Source organism: Scyliorhinus torazame, chromosome 2 (assembly GCF_047496885.1).
Source record: "Scyliorhinus torazame isolate Kashiwa2021f chromosome 2, sScyTor2.1, whole genome shotgun sequence".
Taxonomy (NCBI): Eukaryota; Metazoa; Chordata; class Chondrichthyes; order Carcharhiniformes; family Scyliorhinidae; genus Scyliorhinus; species Scyliorhinus torazame.
In genome coordinates, this window is record NC_092708.1 from 178356443 (window position 1) to 178372912 (window position 16470).

The 16470-nt window shown below is 45.9% G+C and overlaps 1 protein-coding gene and 1 long non-coding RNA gene across 5 annotated transcripts in view; one reads left to right on the top strand and one right to left on the bottom strand.

Moving 5' to 3' along the window:
* Window positions 1–16470, bottom strand: part of vps8 (VPS8 subunit of CORVET complex) — a 1010867-nt gene that overhangs the window by 536636 nt on the left and 457761 nt on the right. For all 3 annotated transcript variants that reach the window (XM_072480702.1, XM_072480693.1, XM_072480711.1), the window contains exon 38: window positions 6581–6684. In XM_072480702.1, coding sequence (XP_072336803.1) covers window positions 6581–6684 — 104 coding nt within the window. The remainder of the gene's footprint in view (window positions 1–6580; window positions 6685–16470) is intronic.
* LOC140393992 (uncharacterized) overlaps window positions 1–16470 on the top strand; it is a 140560-nt gene that overhangs the window by 75076 nt on the left and 49014 nt on the right. The gene's annotated exons all lie outside the window — the stretch shown is intronic.

A 16470-nucleotide genomic window follows, 5' to 3' on the forward strand; every position in this document is an offset into this window, starting at 1 on the left:
TGCTTTTGCTAACACTGTTGGGGAGGTTTTAAACTAATGTGTCAGGGGGATGGGAACCAGAGCAGGAAGTTAGAGGTCAGTAAAGAGCAGAAACTAAAGCCAGTAAGGTACCAGATAATGAACTCAATGTGACTAAGGGGAAATGTAGACAGGGAAGAGATGATGAACGCAAAGGGACAGGTGGTCTGAGGTGCATTTGTTTCAATGCGAGAAGTGTAGCAGGTAAGGCAGATGAACTTAGGGCTTGGATTAGTACCTGGGAATATGATGTTATTGGTATTACTGAGACTTGGTTGAGGGAAGGGCAAGACTGGCAACTAAATATCTCAGGGTATAGATGCTTCAGGAGGGATAGAGAGGGAGGTAAAAGGGGTGGAGAAGTTGGATTACTGGTCAGAGATGATATCACAGCTGTGATTTATGAGGGCACGATGGAGGATTCGAGCACTGAGGCAATATGGGTAGAGCTAAGAAATAGGAAGGGTGCAGTAACATTGTTGGGACTTTACTACAGGCCTCCCAAAAGCGAGCGTGAAGTAGAGGTACAAATATGTCGACAGATTATAGAAAAATGGGCAGCATGGTAGCAATGGGCAGCACGGTAGCATTGCGGATAGCACAATTGCTTTACAGCTCCAGGGTCCCAGGTTCGATTCCGGCTTGGGTCACTGTCTGTGCGGAGTCTGCACATCCTCCCCGTGTGTGCGTGGGTTTCCTCCGGGTGCTCCGGTTTCCTCCCACAGTCCAAAGATGTGCAGGTTAGGTGGATTGGCCATGATAAATTGCCCTTAGTGTCCAAAATTTCCCTTAGTGTTGGGTGGGGTTACTGGGTTATGGGGATGGGGTGGAGGTGTGAACCTTTGGTGGGGTGCTCTTTCCAAGAGCCGGTGCAGGCTTGATGGGCCGAGTGGCCTCCTTCTGCACTGTAAATTCTATGAAAAAAAAATGTAGGAGCAATAGGGTGGTCGTGATGGGAGATTTTAACTTCCCCAACATTGAATGGGACTCATGTAGTGTTGGAGGCGTAGATGGAGCAGAATTTGTAAGGAGGATCCAGGAGAGTTTTTTAGAGCAGTATGTAAATAGTCCAACTCGGGAAGGGGCCATACTGGACCTGGTATTGGGGAATGATCCCGGCCAGGTGGTTGAAGTTTCAGTCGGTGATTACTTTGGGAATAGCGATCACAGTTCCGTAAGTTTTAAAATACTCATGGACAAAGTCAAGAGTGGTCCTAAAGGAAGAGTGCTAAAGTGGGGAAAGGCCAAGTGTAACAAAATTCGGTGGAGCTAGGGAATGTGAATTGGGAGCAGCTGTTTAAGGGTAAATCCACATTTGAAATATGGGAGTTTTTTAAGGAAAGGTTGATTAGCGTGCAAGACAGACATGTCCCTGTGAAAATGAGGAATACAAATGGCAAGATTAGGGAACCATGGATGACGTGGAATTGTGAGACTAGCTAAGATGAAAAAGGAAGCATACAAAAGGTCTAGGCGACTTAAAACTGATGAAGCTTTGGAGAAATATAGGGAAAGGAGGACAAATCTCAAACGCGCAATATAGAGCGCTAAAAGGAGTCATGAAATATCTTTGGCTAACAGGGTTAAGGAAAATCCCAAAGCCTTTTATTTGTATATAAGGAGCAAGAGAGTAACTAGAGAAAGGATTGGCCCACTCAAAGACAAAAGAGAAAATTTATGCGTGGAGTCAGAGGAAATGGGTGAGATTCTTAATGAGTACTTTGCATCGGTATTCACCAAGGAGAGGGACATGACGGATGTTGAGGCTAGGGATGGATGTTTAAAAACTCTAGGTAAGTTGGCATAAGGAAGGGGGAAATTTTGGGTATTCTAAAAGGCATTAAGGTGGACAAGTCCCCAGGTCCGTATGGGATCTATCCCAGGTTACTGAGGGAAGCAAGGGACGAAATAGCTGGGGCCTTAACAGATATCTTTGCAACATCCTTGAGCACGGGTGAGGTCCCGGAGGACTGGAGAATTGCTAATGTTGTCCCTTTGTTTAAGAAGGGTAGCAGGGATAATCCAGGGATTTATAGACCTGTGAGCTTGACGTCAGTGGTAGGCAAGCTTCATAGATTATCATAGAATTTACAGTGCAGAAGGAGGCCATTCGGCCCATCGAGTCTGCACCGGCTCTTGGAAAGAGCACCCTACCCAAGGTCAACACCGCCACCCTAGCCCCATAACCCAGTAACCCCACCCAACACTAAGGGCAATTTTGGACACTAAGGGCAATTTATCATGGCCAATCTACCTAACCTGCACATCTTTGGACTGTGGGAGGAAACCGGAGCACCCGGAAGAAACCCACGCACACACGGGGAGGATGTGCAGACTCCGCACAGACAGTGACCCAAGCCGGAATCGAACCTGGGACCCTGGAGCTGTGAAGCTATCTACAAGGCTACCGTTGGAGCTGTTGGAGAAGGTACTGAAGGATAGGATCTATTCACATTTGGAAGAAAATAGACTTATCAGTGATAGGCAGCATGGTTTTGTGCAGGGAAGGTCATGTCTTACAAACCCAATAGAATTCTTTGACGAACTGACAAAGTTAATTGATGAGGGAAGGGCTATAGATGTCATATACTTGGACTTCAGTAAGGCGTTTGATAAAGTTTCCCATGGCAGGTTGATAGAAAAAGTGAAGTCGTATGGGGTTCAGGGTGTACTAGCTAGATGAATAAAGAAATAGCTGGGCAACAGGAGACAGAGATTAGTGGTGGAAGGGAGTGTCTCAAAATGGAGAAAGGTGACTAGTGGTGTTCCACATGGATCCGTGCTCGGACCACTGTTGTTTGTGATATACATAAATGATCTGGACGAAGGTATAGGTGGTCTGATTAGCAAATTTGCAGATGATACTAAGATTGGTGGAGTTGCAGATAGCGAGGAGTACTGTCAGAAAATACAGCAAAATATAGATAGATTGGAGAGTTGGGCAGAGAAATGGCAGATGGAGTTCAATCCAGGCAAATGCGAGGTGATGCATTTTGGAAGATCTAATTCAAGAGCAGACTATATGGTCAATGGAAGAGTCCTGGGGAAAATTGATGTACAGAGATATCTGGGAGTTCAGGTCCATTGTACCCTGAAGATGGCAACGCAGGTCGATAGAGTGGTCAAGAAGGCATATAGCATGCTTGCCTTCATCGGACGGGGTATTGAGTACAAGAGCCGGCAGGTCATGTTACAGTTGTGTAGGACTTTGGTTAGGCCACATTTGGAATACTGCATGCAGTTCTGGTCGCCACATTACCAGAAGGATGTGGATGCTTTAGAGAGGGTGCAGAGGAGGTTCACCAGGATGTTGCCTGGTATGGAGGGTGCTAGCTATGAAGAAAGGTTGAGTAGATTAGGATTGTTTTCGTTGGAAAGACGGAGGTTGAGGGAGGACCTGATTGAGGTCTCCAAAATTATGAGAGGTGTGGACAGGGTGGATAGCAACAAGCTTTTTCCAAGAGTGGGGGTGTCAATTACAAGGGGTCACGATTTCAAGGTGAGAGGGGGAAAGTTTAAGGGAGATGTGCGTGGAAAGTTTTTTACGCAGAGGGTGGTGGGTGCCTGGAACGCTTTGCCAGCAGAGGTGGTAGAGGCAGTCACGATAGCAACATTTAAGATGCATCTAGACAGATATATGAACGGGCGGGGAACAGAGCGAAGTAGATCCTTGGAAAATAGAAGACAGGTTTAGATAAAGGATCTGGATCAGCGCAGGCTGGGAGGGCCGAAGGGCCTGTTCCTGTGCTGTAATTTTCTTTGTTCTTTGTTTTTTTGTTCTAACATTGCACATTATAGTTCAAGAATAGGGTTTCTATGATGAGTCAGCTGATAAATGTACTTTTCAGGAAGGACCCGGGGCCTGTTCACAGCTTATGCTGAGTTGATCTTTGTCAAGGAAACGGTAACAACAAAGGAATTAACCCCGGTGCTCCTGACCTACAGTGGGAAAATAGTTCTGCTCTGGTTCCTCCTCCCATATACGATCCAGCAAATCCTGACAGAGAGAGTGTCAGAGAGGGAGAGATAGAATGAGTGAGAGGAGAGAGCAAGAGAGAGAGAAAGAGAGTGGTGGAATGTGGAAGTGCACTGTAGTGGTGTATGAGCTTAGTTGGGATGTCCTCAATCAAGTAGCATCGTGATACCTCTTGGTTAGGCTGACATGTTACGAATACCCATTTTAACGAGGTGTTGGAGGCAATCGATATTATGGGTTCAGCAGTCTGGAATAAATCTAGGGCTCCAGGACAGAAGGCAAGTAGTAGAGAGGGAAAATAAAACTAAAACTGGAGAGTGTATACTGTGATTACCTCGCTAGAATACTTACAGGACAATAAAATTACTTCAACAAGATTTATCAAATCATTATTGAAAAATTAACAAGTGCTAATTTTATCACCCTTTCTTAGTCAATAAATAGATAAACTGAGTTTTTTCTGCTCAAGTTGAATATTATCTATCAGTATACAGAATTTAATTATACTTTAGCTCGACTCATTGCAGAAAGAATATATTACCATTTTTCTTCTTATTGAATTTAAAAGACTCAGTGCCATATTTATTCTCAGTAATTCTTGTTTTAAATGCTCATCGAGATAACTGGTTGCCAGTAAGATGCAATGAATAATTCTCTACTTTGGGGATCAAATTTCAACAGACGTATCCTTTCCATTCTGAGACACTTCATACCAAACTCAGCAGACACCCTCCCTCCGTGAAGCATCAGTGTGATGTTTTACATTAAATTGCGCATGAAGGCGCACAACATAAATTGCCATACATTGCCGTGCTCTTAGGTTTTTAGTTTATTGCACTAAAACAGTGGAAATTGGACATCTAACTTATAAATTCCCTAACTTTTAATAACCTCAACTTGTACATCTAAACAGAGCAGAGATTTTAGCAAAAATAAAAACAGAAGATGGGGAGTTGGTGGCTCCTTAATAAAATCATAGCGAGAGCGAGTCGGAAAGAGAGCGCGGGTCAGAGAGAGAGAACATGTTGGGGAGAGAGAGTGACAGAGAGTGAGCGGCAGAGGTAGAATGAGTGAGAGGAGGGAGAGATCGTGAGAGAGCAAGAGAGAGAGAAAGAGAGCACGAGAGGAGCAAGAGAAAGCGCGAGAGAGAAAGCAAGTGTGCGTGGTGAGGAGAGTGGGGTCGGGGAGAGATAGTCAGAGAGGAAGGCGGGTCATTAGCTTGTAAACTTATGTTGCAAGTACTTGTGAATCCAGAGAGAAGGAATCTCAGAAGGCGAGACTGAAACCCTGTGAAGTAGGCCATTATTAAAGCCATTCGACTTGGAGCGACATTTGGAAAGAATTCCAAGGAGAGATCGGCAATGGTGCAGATTGGTACCCATCATGAAAAAGACTAAGTTTGAGTGAGAATGGTTGACCCTCAGTGGGAGTAATGCCTCGGAGATCTGTTGGGAAATCCATAGAATTTTGTTTTGGTTGCATCTGTCATCACTCTGTAGTCTGGTGTGTCTGGCTATCGTTTGCCTGTTAATTTACATGTACCTCCCATTTACCCTGAATGTTAGGATAAGGTACATTTTTAAAATAGTTTTGCCTTTCCAAATTTGTAAAGTTTGTTTAAAACCCATGGAATTTTCTGCCTTTATTCCAAAAGCTGGTTTCTTGAATCTCAACCTTTATCTACTTTAAGAAAAATGATATTGGTCTCTAACCAGATCTCTCCCCAAGTCCCAGAGTCTGGCCAAGGAAGTAACAATGTGCATCGAGTCTGAAGGAAACATCTCCTTGTAAAAACCTGTCCCCAAGGGTCCTACAGGAGGCTGGGGAAAGATTTAGATGGAAACAATAGGAGAGGAGTTATGAATAAGTTGTAATGACACATGCCTCTAGGGCTGGAAATGCAAGGTCATAAATACAATACAGTGTGTTCTAACTCAGTAAAAAGAAAACACTGGCAGTTGGATCATTAGACAAGAATTCCATAGAAATTACAACATAAACATGGGCCCGACAGTCTGTGTTAAAATTCACACTCCACCAGAACACGAGTTTTAATCCAATATATGTATCCTCTGCCTATATCCCTTAATCCTACTTTCCCCTAATCTAATTCATTCTTAAAGGTAAACAGGAAATCCACTCCAATCATCAACATTGGAAGTGAGTTGTACAGCTTCACAATCCTCAGCTATAAAAACACTTCTGCTTTCTGCACTCGATCTCTTACAGGTTTTAGATGGTCACCGAAATCTGTTTGCTTCTCTCAACCTTGGTCCCATCCCGCCGGAAATTTACACCCTTCTATTAAATCATTCAATACTCTCTTCTGTGCAAAACCAACCACCCCAATTTTCTCTCATTATTTATTTTCCCCATCAATACTTCAGTAGACACACTGCACAGGACAGTGTAGGAGTTCCTGACAGATGAATGGATCACAGCTGGCTATGGTTTGTGGCAACGTGATACATCAATGACGGAATTTAAAAGGGGGGGGGAAAGGAAAGAGAAGAAAAGTTCCATTAAAGTCTGAAAATTGCACTCGAGGAAGGCCCTGTAATTGCAGACAAAACTCTCAGCACTCACCTCCCGCTGTTGTTGGTTGAGACTATGCGAATTGCGTTGACACAATGCAATAGTCTCTTCTAAGGTGGATTCTGCAGCTTGCACCGTTTCTTCATTTTTCTCTCCTGCAGAGAGTGGCATAATGGTGTGTGAATACAATGCAGCAACTTAGTGTTGCTTCGCACATTACTTAGCCAAGCAATAACCAATAGGCATTTCAACAGGACGTATGCATCAATGTTGGTATATCTTGCACATACAATGCTGCCAGTTTAACTCCTAATTGACACAACGATGTGAGTGAGTGAAAAGTTACTGTTCGCACAGTTTGTCATCTATATGTTTAACTTTGGTGATGATATCTGTTGAGTACGACACAGGGGTGCCCAATATCTAATTATAGTCTCTGAGGCCGTGGCAACACAATCCTCAAAACCACATAACTGAGAAACAGCTGTGTTGATATTCCTCATTTGTCAGCTTGTTGTTGAAATGTCACATTGGCATCTCACTATCCCCCAGCCCCCATTCCCCTCAATTTCAGAAAAGGCTGCTTTTGGGCTGTGATCCAAATCAAAACACATGCGTGAAAGTCATAGAATTTAGAGTGCAGGAGGAGGCCATTTGGCCCATCTTGAAAGAGCAGCTGTCCTTAAGTCCATGCCTCCACCTATCCCCGTAACCCAGTAACCCCACCTAACCTTTTTGGACACTAAGGTGCAATTTAGCATGGTCAATCCACCTAACCTGTACCACCGTGTCGCCCCTATCTACCTCAGATTACCCTGTACGGATAAGGTGTCTCAAAGATTTGCGCAACAGTGAAGCTAGCTGCTTCCTCGTGTTACTATGCAGTAATAATACAAGTGGTGTTCTCCACTAACAGGATGCAGCCATCAAGCCGATCACACAAATAAATATGTGGCATATGGATTTCAGTGCCTTTGTGATGCTAGGTATGTAGGCCGTACGTCTTTGATGACTGGTGGATCATATCAAACATCACGGGCAAAATTCTCCCCCAACGGCGCGATGTCCTCCGACTGGCGCCCAAAACGGCGCCAATCAGACGGGCATCGCGCCGCCCCAAAGGTGCGGAATGCTCCGCATCTTTGGGGGCCAAGCCCCAACTTTGAGGGGCTAGGCCGACGCCGGAGGAATTTCCGCCCCGCCAGCTGGCGGAAACGGCGTTTGTTGCCCCGCCAGCTGGCGCGGAAATGACATCCCCGGCCGGCGCATGCGCGGGAGCATCAGCGGCCGCTGACAGTTTCCCGCGCATGCGCAGTGGGGAGAGTCTCTTCTGCCTCCGCCATGGTGGAGGCCATTGCGGAGGAGGAAGGGAAAGAGTGCCCCCACGGCACAGGCCCGCCTGCGGGTCGGTGGGCCCCGATCGCGGGCCAGGCCACCGTGGGGGCACCCCCCGGGGTCAGATCGCCCCCCCCAGGACCCCGGAGCCCGCCCACGCCGCCTTGTCCCGCCGGTAAATACCTACTTTAATTTATGCCGGCGGGACAGGCAATTTCTCGGCGGGACTTCGGCCCATCCGGGCCAGAGAATTGAGCGGGGGGGGGCCCGCCAATCGGCGCGGCCCGATTCCCGCCCCCGCCCAATCTCCGGTACCGGAGACTTCGGCAACCGGCGGGGGCGGGATTCACGGCGGCCAACGGCCATTCTCCGACCCCCCCAGCGGAATATGTGACGCCCCATATTCCTTCGGCATTTGCAACCGGAAAAGTACAGATTATACACAACCAACGCATGCTTGCGTGATTCTGCAATTGGACAACACTGGCTGAATTACATTGAAACTAAATTTAAGGTTATCAGTGTGGCTTAGAAGTTACACCAACCGGCCCTTTTTTTAAACTCGTTCACGGGACGTGGGTGTCGCAGGCTGTGAGCATTTATCCCTAATGCCTTTGAGGGGACAGTTAAAAGTCAACCACACTGTTGTGGGTCTGGAGTCACATGTAGGCCAGACAAGGTAAGGATTCTTCCCGAAAGGACATTAGTGAACCAGGTGGGTTTTTCCAACAATGGTTTCATGGTCATCATTAGACTTTTAATTCCATATATTTTATTGAGTTTAAATTCCATCATCTGCCATGGTGGGATTCGAACCCAGGTCCCCAGATCATTATCCTGAGTCTCTGGATTATTAGTCTAGCGACAATACCACTAAGCCACTGCCTCTCTTACCTTTTTGCAGGTAAAAAAAAGTGTGTTTTTAATTAAACAAAAGCATGGGGACAGCCATTCCTGGCTCGTTCTCCATGACAATGCCTTGACCAGAGTCTACCTGCCTGCTTTGATTTTGAAAAGCTTGACAGTTATGTTTGATGGTACATTCTCCATGGCGATAGCTTTACCAATCAGAATCCACTTGCCAACCAATCAGCATTCTCTTCTCATGCAGTATAAATTGTTGTTCACTTTACTGATATTCTTGCCAATTGTCCAATGAGTGCACCAAAAAAACTTCAATCACATGTCCCTATTTTCAGCAATACAAAATATTAAGTTTTCTTTTGAATGATGACAAACAAAATGAGTCGATTCTGAGTTAAGATGTGTGAAAGATCTATGCAGGAGATGCAGTTAGTAACAATAAACTAAGAAACAACGTAAATTGGCATTAGTAGAAAAATGTCATGAGAAGGTGGTTGGTTTTGATAACATGTTACAAATAAACAAATCTATTTCAAAGAACTGTAGGAAAGGTTTACTCAAACTCCTCCACTGACAGAAATAACTGCACAAAACCACCAAAACTAGACTTGCCTCATTTAAACAACATCAAATTATTCAAGATGCAGTTGGAAAGCTTGCCAATTCCATAACCACAGCTCAGCCTCAGGCAGTGCAAATCCAATTACACCGGCCAGAGCATGGACAAACAATATCCAATCATCTGGCTTGTATCTGTATAGCTTGCAGCAAATTGGAAATTGACTAATTCTCACCCAAGTACACTGTCAATACCTGCACGGCTCTGATATTGAACCTGCAGTCAGACAGCATAGGTGCTCCTAAGAGGGGATTTTCTGGTCGTTCATGTCGGCGGTATTGCCCGGTCCCGCCGATGGTGAGCCCCTGCCGTGGGTTTGCCAGTGGCGGAGATACAAACAATGGGAAGTCCAGTTGATAGTGGTGGGACAGTAGATTCCGCCGCAGAACATATCGTCAGGGCAGGGCAGAAAATCCCACCCTGTATCTTTAAAACTGCTGGGCTCAGGTTTGTTTTTCTCTCAGATGATTCAAGCTTTATATTGTGCAATTCGATGCCATCTTGAATACACTATTACAGAAATCGCATTGATGGATTTATTTTCAGATGTACAAGTGCTATACCACAATCATAATTTTGTTCAATGTTGGTAAATTTTGACGCAAAGAAAGCAAGGTAGGCTCCCCATATAATAATAATCTTTATTATTGTCACAAGTAGGCTTACATTAACACTGCAATGAAGTTACTGTGAAAAGCCCCTAGTTGCCACATTTTGGTGCCTGTTCGGGTACACAGAAGGAGAATTCAGAATGTCCAATTCACCTAACAAGCACGTCTTTCAGGACTTGTGGGAGGAAACCCTTTCAGACACGGGGAGAACGTGCAGACTCCGCACAGACAGTGACACAAGCTGGAAATCGAACCCGGGTCCCTGCCGCTGTGAAGCAATAGTGCTAACCATTGTGCTACCGTGCACTGAAATGTACCACGACTGCAGAAGCAACTATGTATATTCTGGAAATGGCATTCAACCTGAAACACTATGAAGAACAGATAGTGGAGAAAGAACTTCACACTGCAGTTGGTTGCAATGCTACATTATAAAAGTACCTGTTAACTCCAGAGATGGGCATCCAGCCACAGTCAATAGCTTCTCTCCTGTTCCCACATTACCACCTCTGGAGTTCGCCAAAGACCTATCTTTGGTCCCCTCACACTTGTGATCCAAATGGAATCCCTCGATGACATCAAGACACAGTGTCAGGTTTCAACAGCACACTGACAATACTTTGATCTACCTCACCACCATCTTCTTTCAACTCATCCAGTGTCTCTGAACTGTCGAACTACTTCTCCGACATCCAGTCTTGGATGAGCCGAGACATTCTGGCACATTGGGAAGACTGAATTCAATGCCTTCAGCCAGCAGCAGATACTCCATTCCCAAACCACTGACTTCACCCCACTCTCTGACCACTGAGACTGAACCAGGCTGTTTGTAGTCTGGATGTTCAATTCGAACCACCTACGACAAAAAACAAGACCACTCAGAGCAAATTATCAGGAAATCCAGCACTGACAAATTAAAGGCAAATTGTGTTTAATGTAGTTGAGTTTTTTTGATGAAGTTACAGAAAATGGTTGATGAGGGTAATACTACTGATGTGGGGAACACGGATATGCTATGTGATGGTAGGAAAATAAAGGAAGTTTTAAGCGATTTATATTTGTATTGGCAAATATTAGAAATAAGGTATAGTTTTAAATTGGTCTAATTTAATGTTTCTGTGGTTGGAAGCATAATGGGAGCGATTCTCCGAGCCCCACGCCGGCCGGAGAATCGCCGCAACCGCACCACGAACCCCCAACGCCTGCGCGCGATTCTCCGAAGTGCGGAGAATCGGCGCCATTTGCGTTGGCCGCGGGATTCGGTGGGGCTGCCAATTCTCCGGCCCGAATGGGCTGAGTGGCCACGCGGATATGACAGAGTCCCGCCAGCGCCGTTCACCCCGGGTCGCTGCCGGCAGGAACTCTGCACTAACGGTTGGGGGGCAGCCTGTGGGGGGAGGGATACGTCCCCGGAGGGGGCCTCCAATGGGGTCTGGCCCACGATCAGGGCCCACCGATCAGCAGGCCAGGATCTCCCTCCCCGGGCCTACTTTCCTGCGCGGGCGGCCCCTGAACACCGGTGCCATGTTGAGTCGGGGCCGGCGCGCTGAAGAAGTCCCCCGCGCGTGCGCAGGTTGGCACGGCCCAACTGCACACGTGAACTGCTCCAGCGTCGTGCTGGCCCCCTGTGGGGGCCAGAATCGGTCGTCCCCGTGCCTGTTTCGCACTATCATGAAATGCAACGGCGTTTACGACGCCGCAAACACTTGGGCTCCATTTTGGAGAAACGCCCCCAATATCTTTAGTTTGATTCATGCTGGACAAAAGTGTTTGCATGTGTGGGGAAAAACTACCCTGTGAGAGATAAAAAATGGACCAAATGGTCCATGATTGTAATGAGCCAGCTCCAAAAGAGAAACGAGACTATAGCAAGTGTCAACTATGATCGCGAAATAAAAAAACAGAAGGAGCAATTACCTGCAGTCTGTGAGGCGCTAAAGAGAGAGAAGCCCAAAACTGAAAAGCTTGAAAGTTTAGATGAAGAAGTTGTGAGATTCAAATGTGAAGTCTCTGAGCTGAATTCAGAAAAAGTAAAGTACAATTGGTAAATAGCGAGTTAGCATTGGAAAATACAAAGCTTAAAGTGGAAGTGTCAGGCCTTCAATTGGGAGTACAAGATCATCTGATCCAGAATAGGGAACTTAAAGAGAGGTGACCGGATAAATCCCTCACCTGGGGGGAAAATCTTTTCAATGGGCCCTCAACACTCATACAACCGAAGCCCATCCCAGAAACAATAGATCCAACTCCAGAAGTCCAGTCACCGCCTCCACCTCTGCCAGTTTGCGAGGTTATAGAGGCCTTTCCCGACATATCGTCCCAATGAAAAAGAAGCCAACCGCGATTGCCAGCTCTTCTGTGGCAGTTTCATTTCATCCCGAAGTAAAAGTAATTGAACAAGAGCATTCGCAAAATAAACCACCAGAGGTGGTCACAGAACTGATTTTGTAACTGATTGGGAATCCTCGGAATACTGTTGCGACTTTGTTGAAGAGATTTGTCAGGAGGAGGAGACACCCCACAAGAAAAGAACAAGTCCCAAAGGCCTCACTGCGTATGATTAGCCCCTTTAAAGTCAAAACGGTGTAAGACTGAGTCAGTAAGAACAGTGGACGGGGAGTAAAGAATTACCCGAGCCATGTATACGCAACGGTTGGTCCATGAACCTGCTGATCTGGAAAAGATTAATAGATGGTCTCAAGAATTACCTAACCCCAAGAAAGGGGGAATGGGAACATGGGAAGGGCTTGAACGATTACGGCATATTTACAATGTCCACTCGCTGGATGGAGTGCAGCCGGTGGATATTGTAAATATGTTCAGGCTTTGTCAGTAATAATTCCGAGACGGGACAGCGGACAACGTTCCAGAGATGTTAAAGAAGCACGAGGGACTGATGAACAACACCTAGAAGAAGGGTGGACTGTAGTTAAGCAGTGGCTGTTAAAATACAACCTGGAAAAAAGATTGGGGTAAGGTCACAGCTTGTATTAAGAAGAAAACAGAGGAAGGATCAGAATATGAAGAAAAATTGAGAGCAATATGGAAGGAGCACTCAGGATTGGAAATGCCAGAGGGGCAGGAGTTTTGGGACGCAACTACTTTTTGGCCGCTGAAGGCTGTCTTTGCTGCTAGTTTGAGAACAGATTTGTTTAATGCATTAAAATTGGTGTTTCCGGAGTTGGACCGAGTGTCAACGACATACGAGATATTAATAGATCAATGTATTCAAATTGACCGGGATATGGAAGCTAGGATTGGTGCTTTCCAGACCGGGCTACAGCCTAAAGATTTACCATTTCAGTCAATAACTAATGCCCTATCTAATTCAAATGCTCCACAGGAGCCGAAACCAACACGGGAAAAATGCCACAATTGTGGAATGGATGGGCACTGGGCCAGGTTGTGCCAGGCGAAACCACAGGGGCGTCAAGGCCATGAATCTACGTACAGAGATCCGCATAGAGAAGCTTACAGGCCCCGCCCGGTGTCTCAGTACAGGCCCCATCTACTGTCATCACCCAGAGAAATGTGCTACAAAGAACCATCCAATGAAATGTATTAGAGAGATGTATATGTCCTGTCCATCATCACCATACAGAGACATTGTGTGTGGAATTTGTACATTCTCCCAGTGTCTGCATGGGTCTCACCCCCACCCCCAAAGATAAGCAGGGTCGGTGGATTGGCCACGCAAACCTGACCTTTAATTGGAAAAAAATAAGTGGTTACTCTAAATTTAACTAAAAAAAACAATTTTTTTGAAGTACAGCAGCGCCTATACTTTCTCAGGAAACAAAAGGAAATTTGGCATGTCCACATTGACTCTTACCAGTTTTTACAGAGTCAACATAGAAAGCATCCTATCAGGCTGCATCACAGCTTGGTATGGCAACTGCTCGGCCCAAGACCGTAAGAAACTACAGAGAGTTGTGAATGCAGCCCAGTCCAACCTCTTCCATTGGTCAAAAGACACAAAAGTCTGAGACCACTCACTAACAGATTCAAAAACAGTTTCTTCCCCGCTGTTAGCAGACTCCTCAGTGACACTCTTATGGACTGATCTGATCTCTCTACACATCGTCTCTCCTGTTGTAGCAGTATACTCCAAATGCTTCACCCGATATCTATGGGTATGTATTTACATTGTGTATTCATCGTATGTCCTAGGATTTTCATGCATGGAACGATCTGCCTGGACTGTACAGCCCAATACTTTTCACTGTACCTCTGTAAATGTGACAATCATAATAATGATCTTTATTATTGTCACAAGTAGGCTTGCATTGACACTGCAATTAAGTTACTGTGAAAATCCCCCAGTCGCCACACTCCAGCGCCTGTTCGGATACACTGAAGGAGAAGTCAGAATGTCCAATTCATCGAACAGTATGTCATTCAGACTTGCGGGAGGAAACCTGAGCACCCGGAGGAAACCCACATAGACACGGGGAGAATGCGCACAGATAGTGACCCAAGCCGGGAATCGAACATAGGACCCTGGCACTGTGAAGCATCAGTGCTAACCACTGTGCTACCGGAATCTACACCTCATTACCCCTGATCTACATCAGGTCATTACACCTCATTAATTCCTGCTCCCTGATCTACACTGGGTCATTTCACCTCATGACATTTTGCTCCCTCATCTACATTGGGTGTACACCTCATTACACCTTGCTCCTTCATCTACATTGGGTCATTACACCCTGCCCCCTGATCTACATTGGATCATTGCAACTCATTGCACCCTGCTCCCTGATCTACATTGGATCCTGGTCCAGCAATGCTTTGATTTTAAAATTCTCATCCTTAAAGAACAAAGAACAATACAGCACAGGAACAGGCCCTTCGGCCCTCCAAGCCTGTACCAGTCAAGATACCAACATTTGCCAAAACCCTCAGCACTTCCTTGAGCCGTATCCCTCTATACCCATCCTAAACATGTGTTTGTCAAGATATGTTTTGAACGTCGTTAATGTATCTGCTTCCACAATTTCCCCTGGCAACGGGTTCCAGGCACTCACCACCCTCTGAGTAAAAGGTCTGCCTCGCACATCTCCTCTAAACCTTGCCCCACGGACCTTAATCCTATGCCCCCTGGTGACTGACCCCTCCACCCTGGGAAAGAGTGCCTGCCCATTCATTCTATCCATGCCCCTCATAATCTTGTAGACCTCTATCAGGTCACTCCTTAACCTCCATCTTTCTAATGAAAATAGTCCGAGTCTATTCAGCCTCTCTACATAGCTCACACCCTCCAGGCCACACAACATCCTGATAAACCTACTCTGTACCCTCTCCAAAGCCTCCACATCCTTCTGGTCGTGTGGCGACCAGAACTGTGCGCAATATTCCAAGTGCAGCCTTACCAAGGTTCTATACAACTGTAGCATGACTTGCCAGTTTTTATACTCGATGCCCGTCCAATGAAGGCAAGCATTCTGCATGCTTTCTTGACTACTTTGTCCACTTGTGTTGCCACCTTCAAAGATCTGTGGACCTGCACGCCCAGATCTCTCAGACTTTCTATATTTTTTGCCATTTCCAGTATATTTCCCTGCTATGTTAGACCTTAGCAAAATGCATTACCTCACATTTGTCCGGATTAAACTCCATTTGCCATTTCTCTGCCCAAGTCTCCACCCTATCTATGTTCTGCTGTATCCTTTGACAATCCTCAACACTATTTGCCACTCCACCAACCTTGGTGTCATCCTAATCAGGCCGGCTGCATTTTCCACCAAATCGTTTATGTACACTACAAACAACAGAGGCCCAAGCACAGATCCCTGTGGAACACCACTAGTCACACCCTTACATTCAGAAAAACACCCTTCTACTGCACCCTCTGCCTTCTGTGACCGAGCCAGTTCTGTATCCATCTTAACACCTCACCTCTGATCCCGTGTGACTTCACCTTTTGTACCAGTCTGCCATGAGGCACCTTGTCAAAGGCTTTACTGAAGTCCATGTAAACAACATCTACCGCCCTCCGCTCATCAATAGTCTTTGTCACCTCCTCAAAAAACTCGATCAAGTTAGTGAGGCACGACCTCGCCTTCACAAAACCATGCTTATTGCTTATGAGTCCATTTGTTTCCAAATGGGTATAAATCCTGTCCCTGAGAATTCTCTCCAATAATTTATCTACTACCGACGTGAGGCTCACCGACCTAAAGTTTTCAGGATTATCCATGATACCTTTCTTAAACAGCGGGACCACATTAGCTATTCTCCAGTCCTCTGGGATCTCCCATGTAGCCAATGGGGATACAAAGATGTCAGTCAAGGCCCCAGCAATTTCCTCCCTTGCTTTCCTCAGTATTCTGGGGTAAATCCCATCCGGCCCAGGAAACTTACCTGCCTTAATATCTTTTAAAAGACCCAATACCTCCTCCTTTTCGATGTTAACATGACCCAGACTGTCCACACACCCTATCTAAGAATCATCTGTTTAAATCCCTTCATAGCCTTGCTTCCTTCCTAGCTCTGTAACCCACACAAGTCCG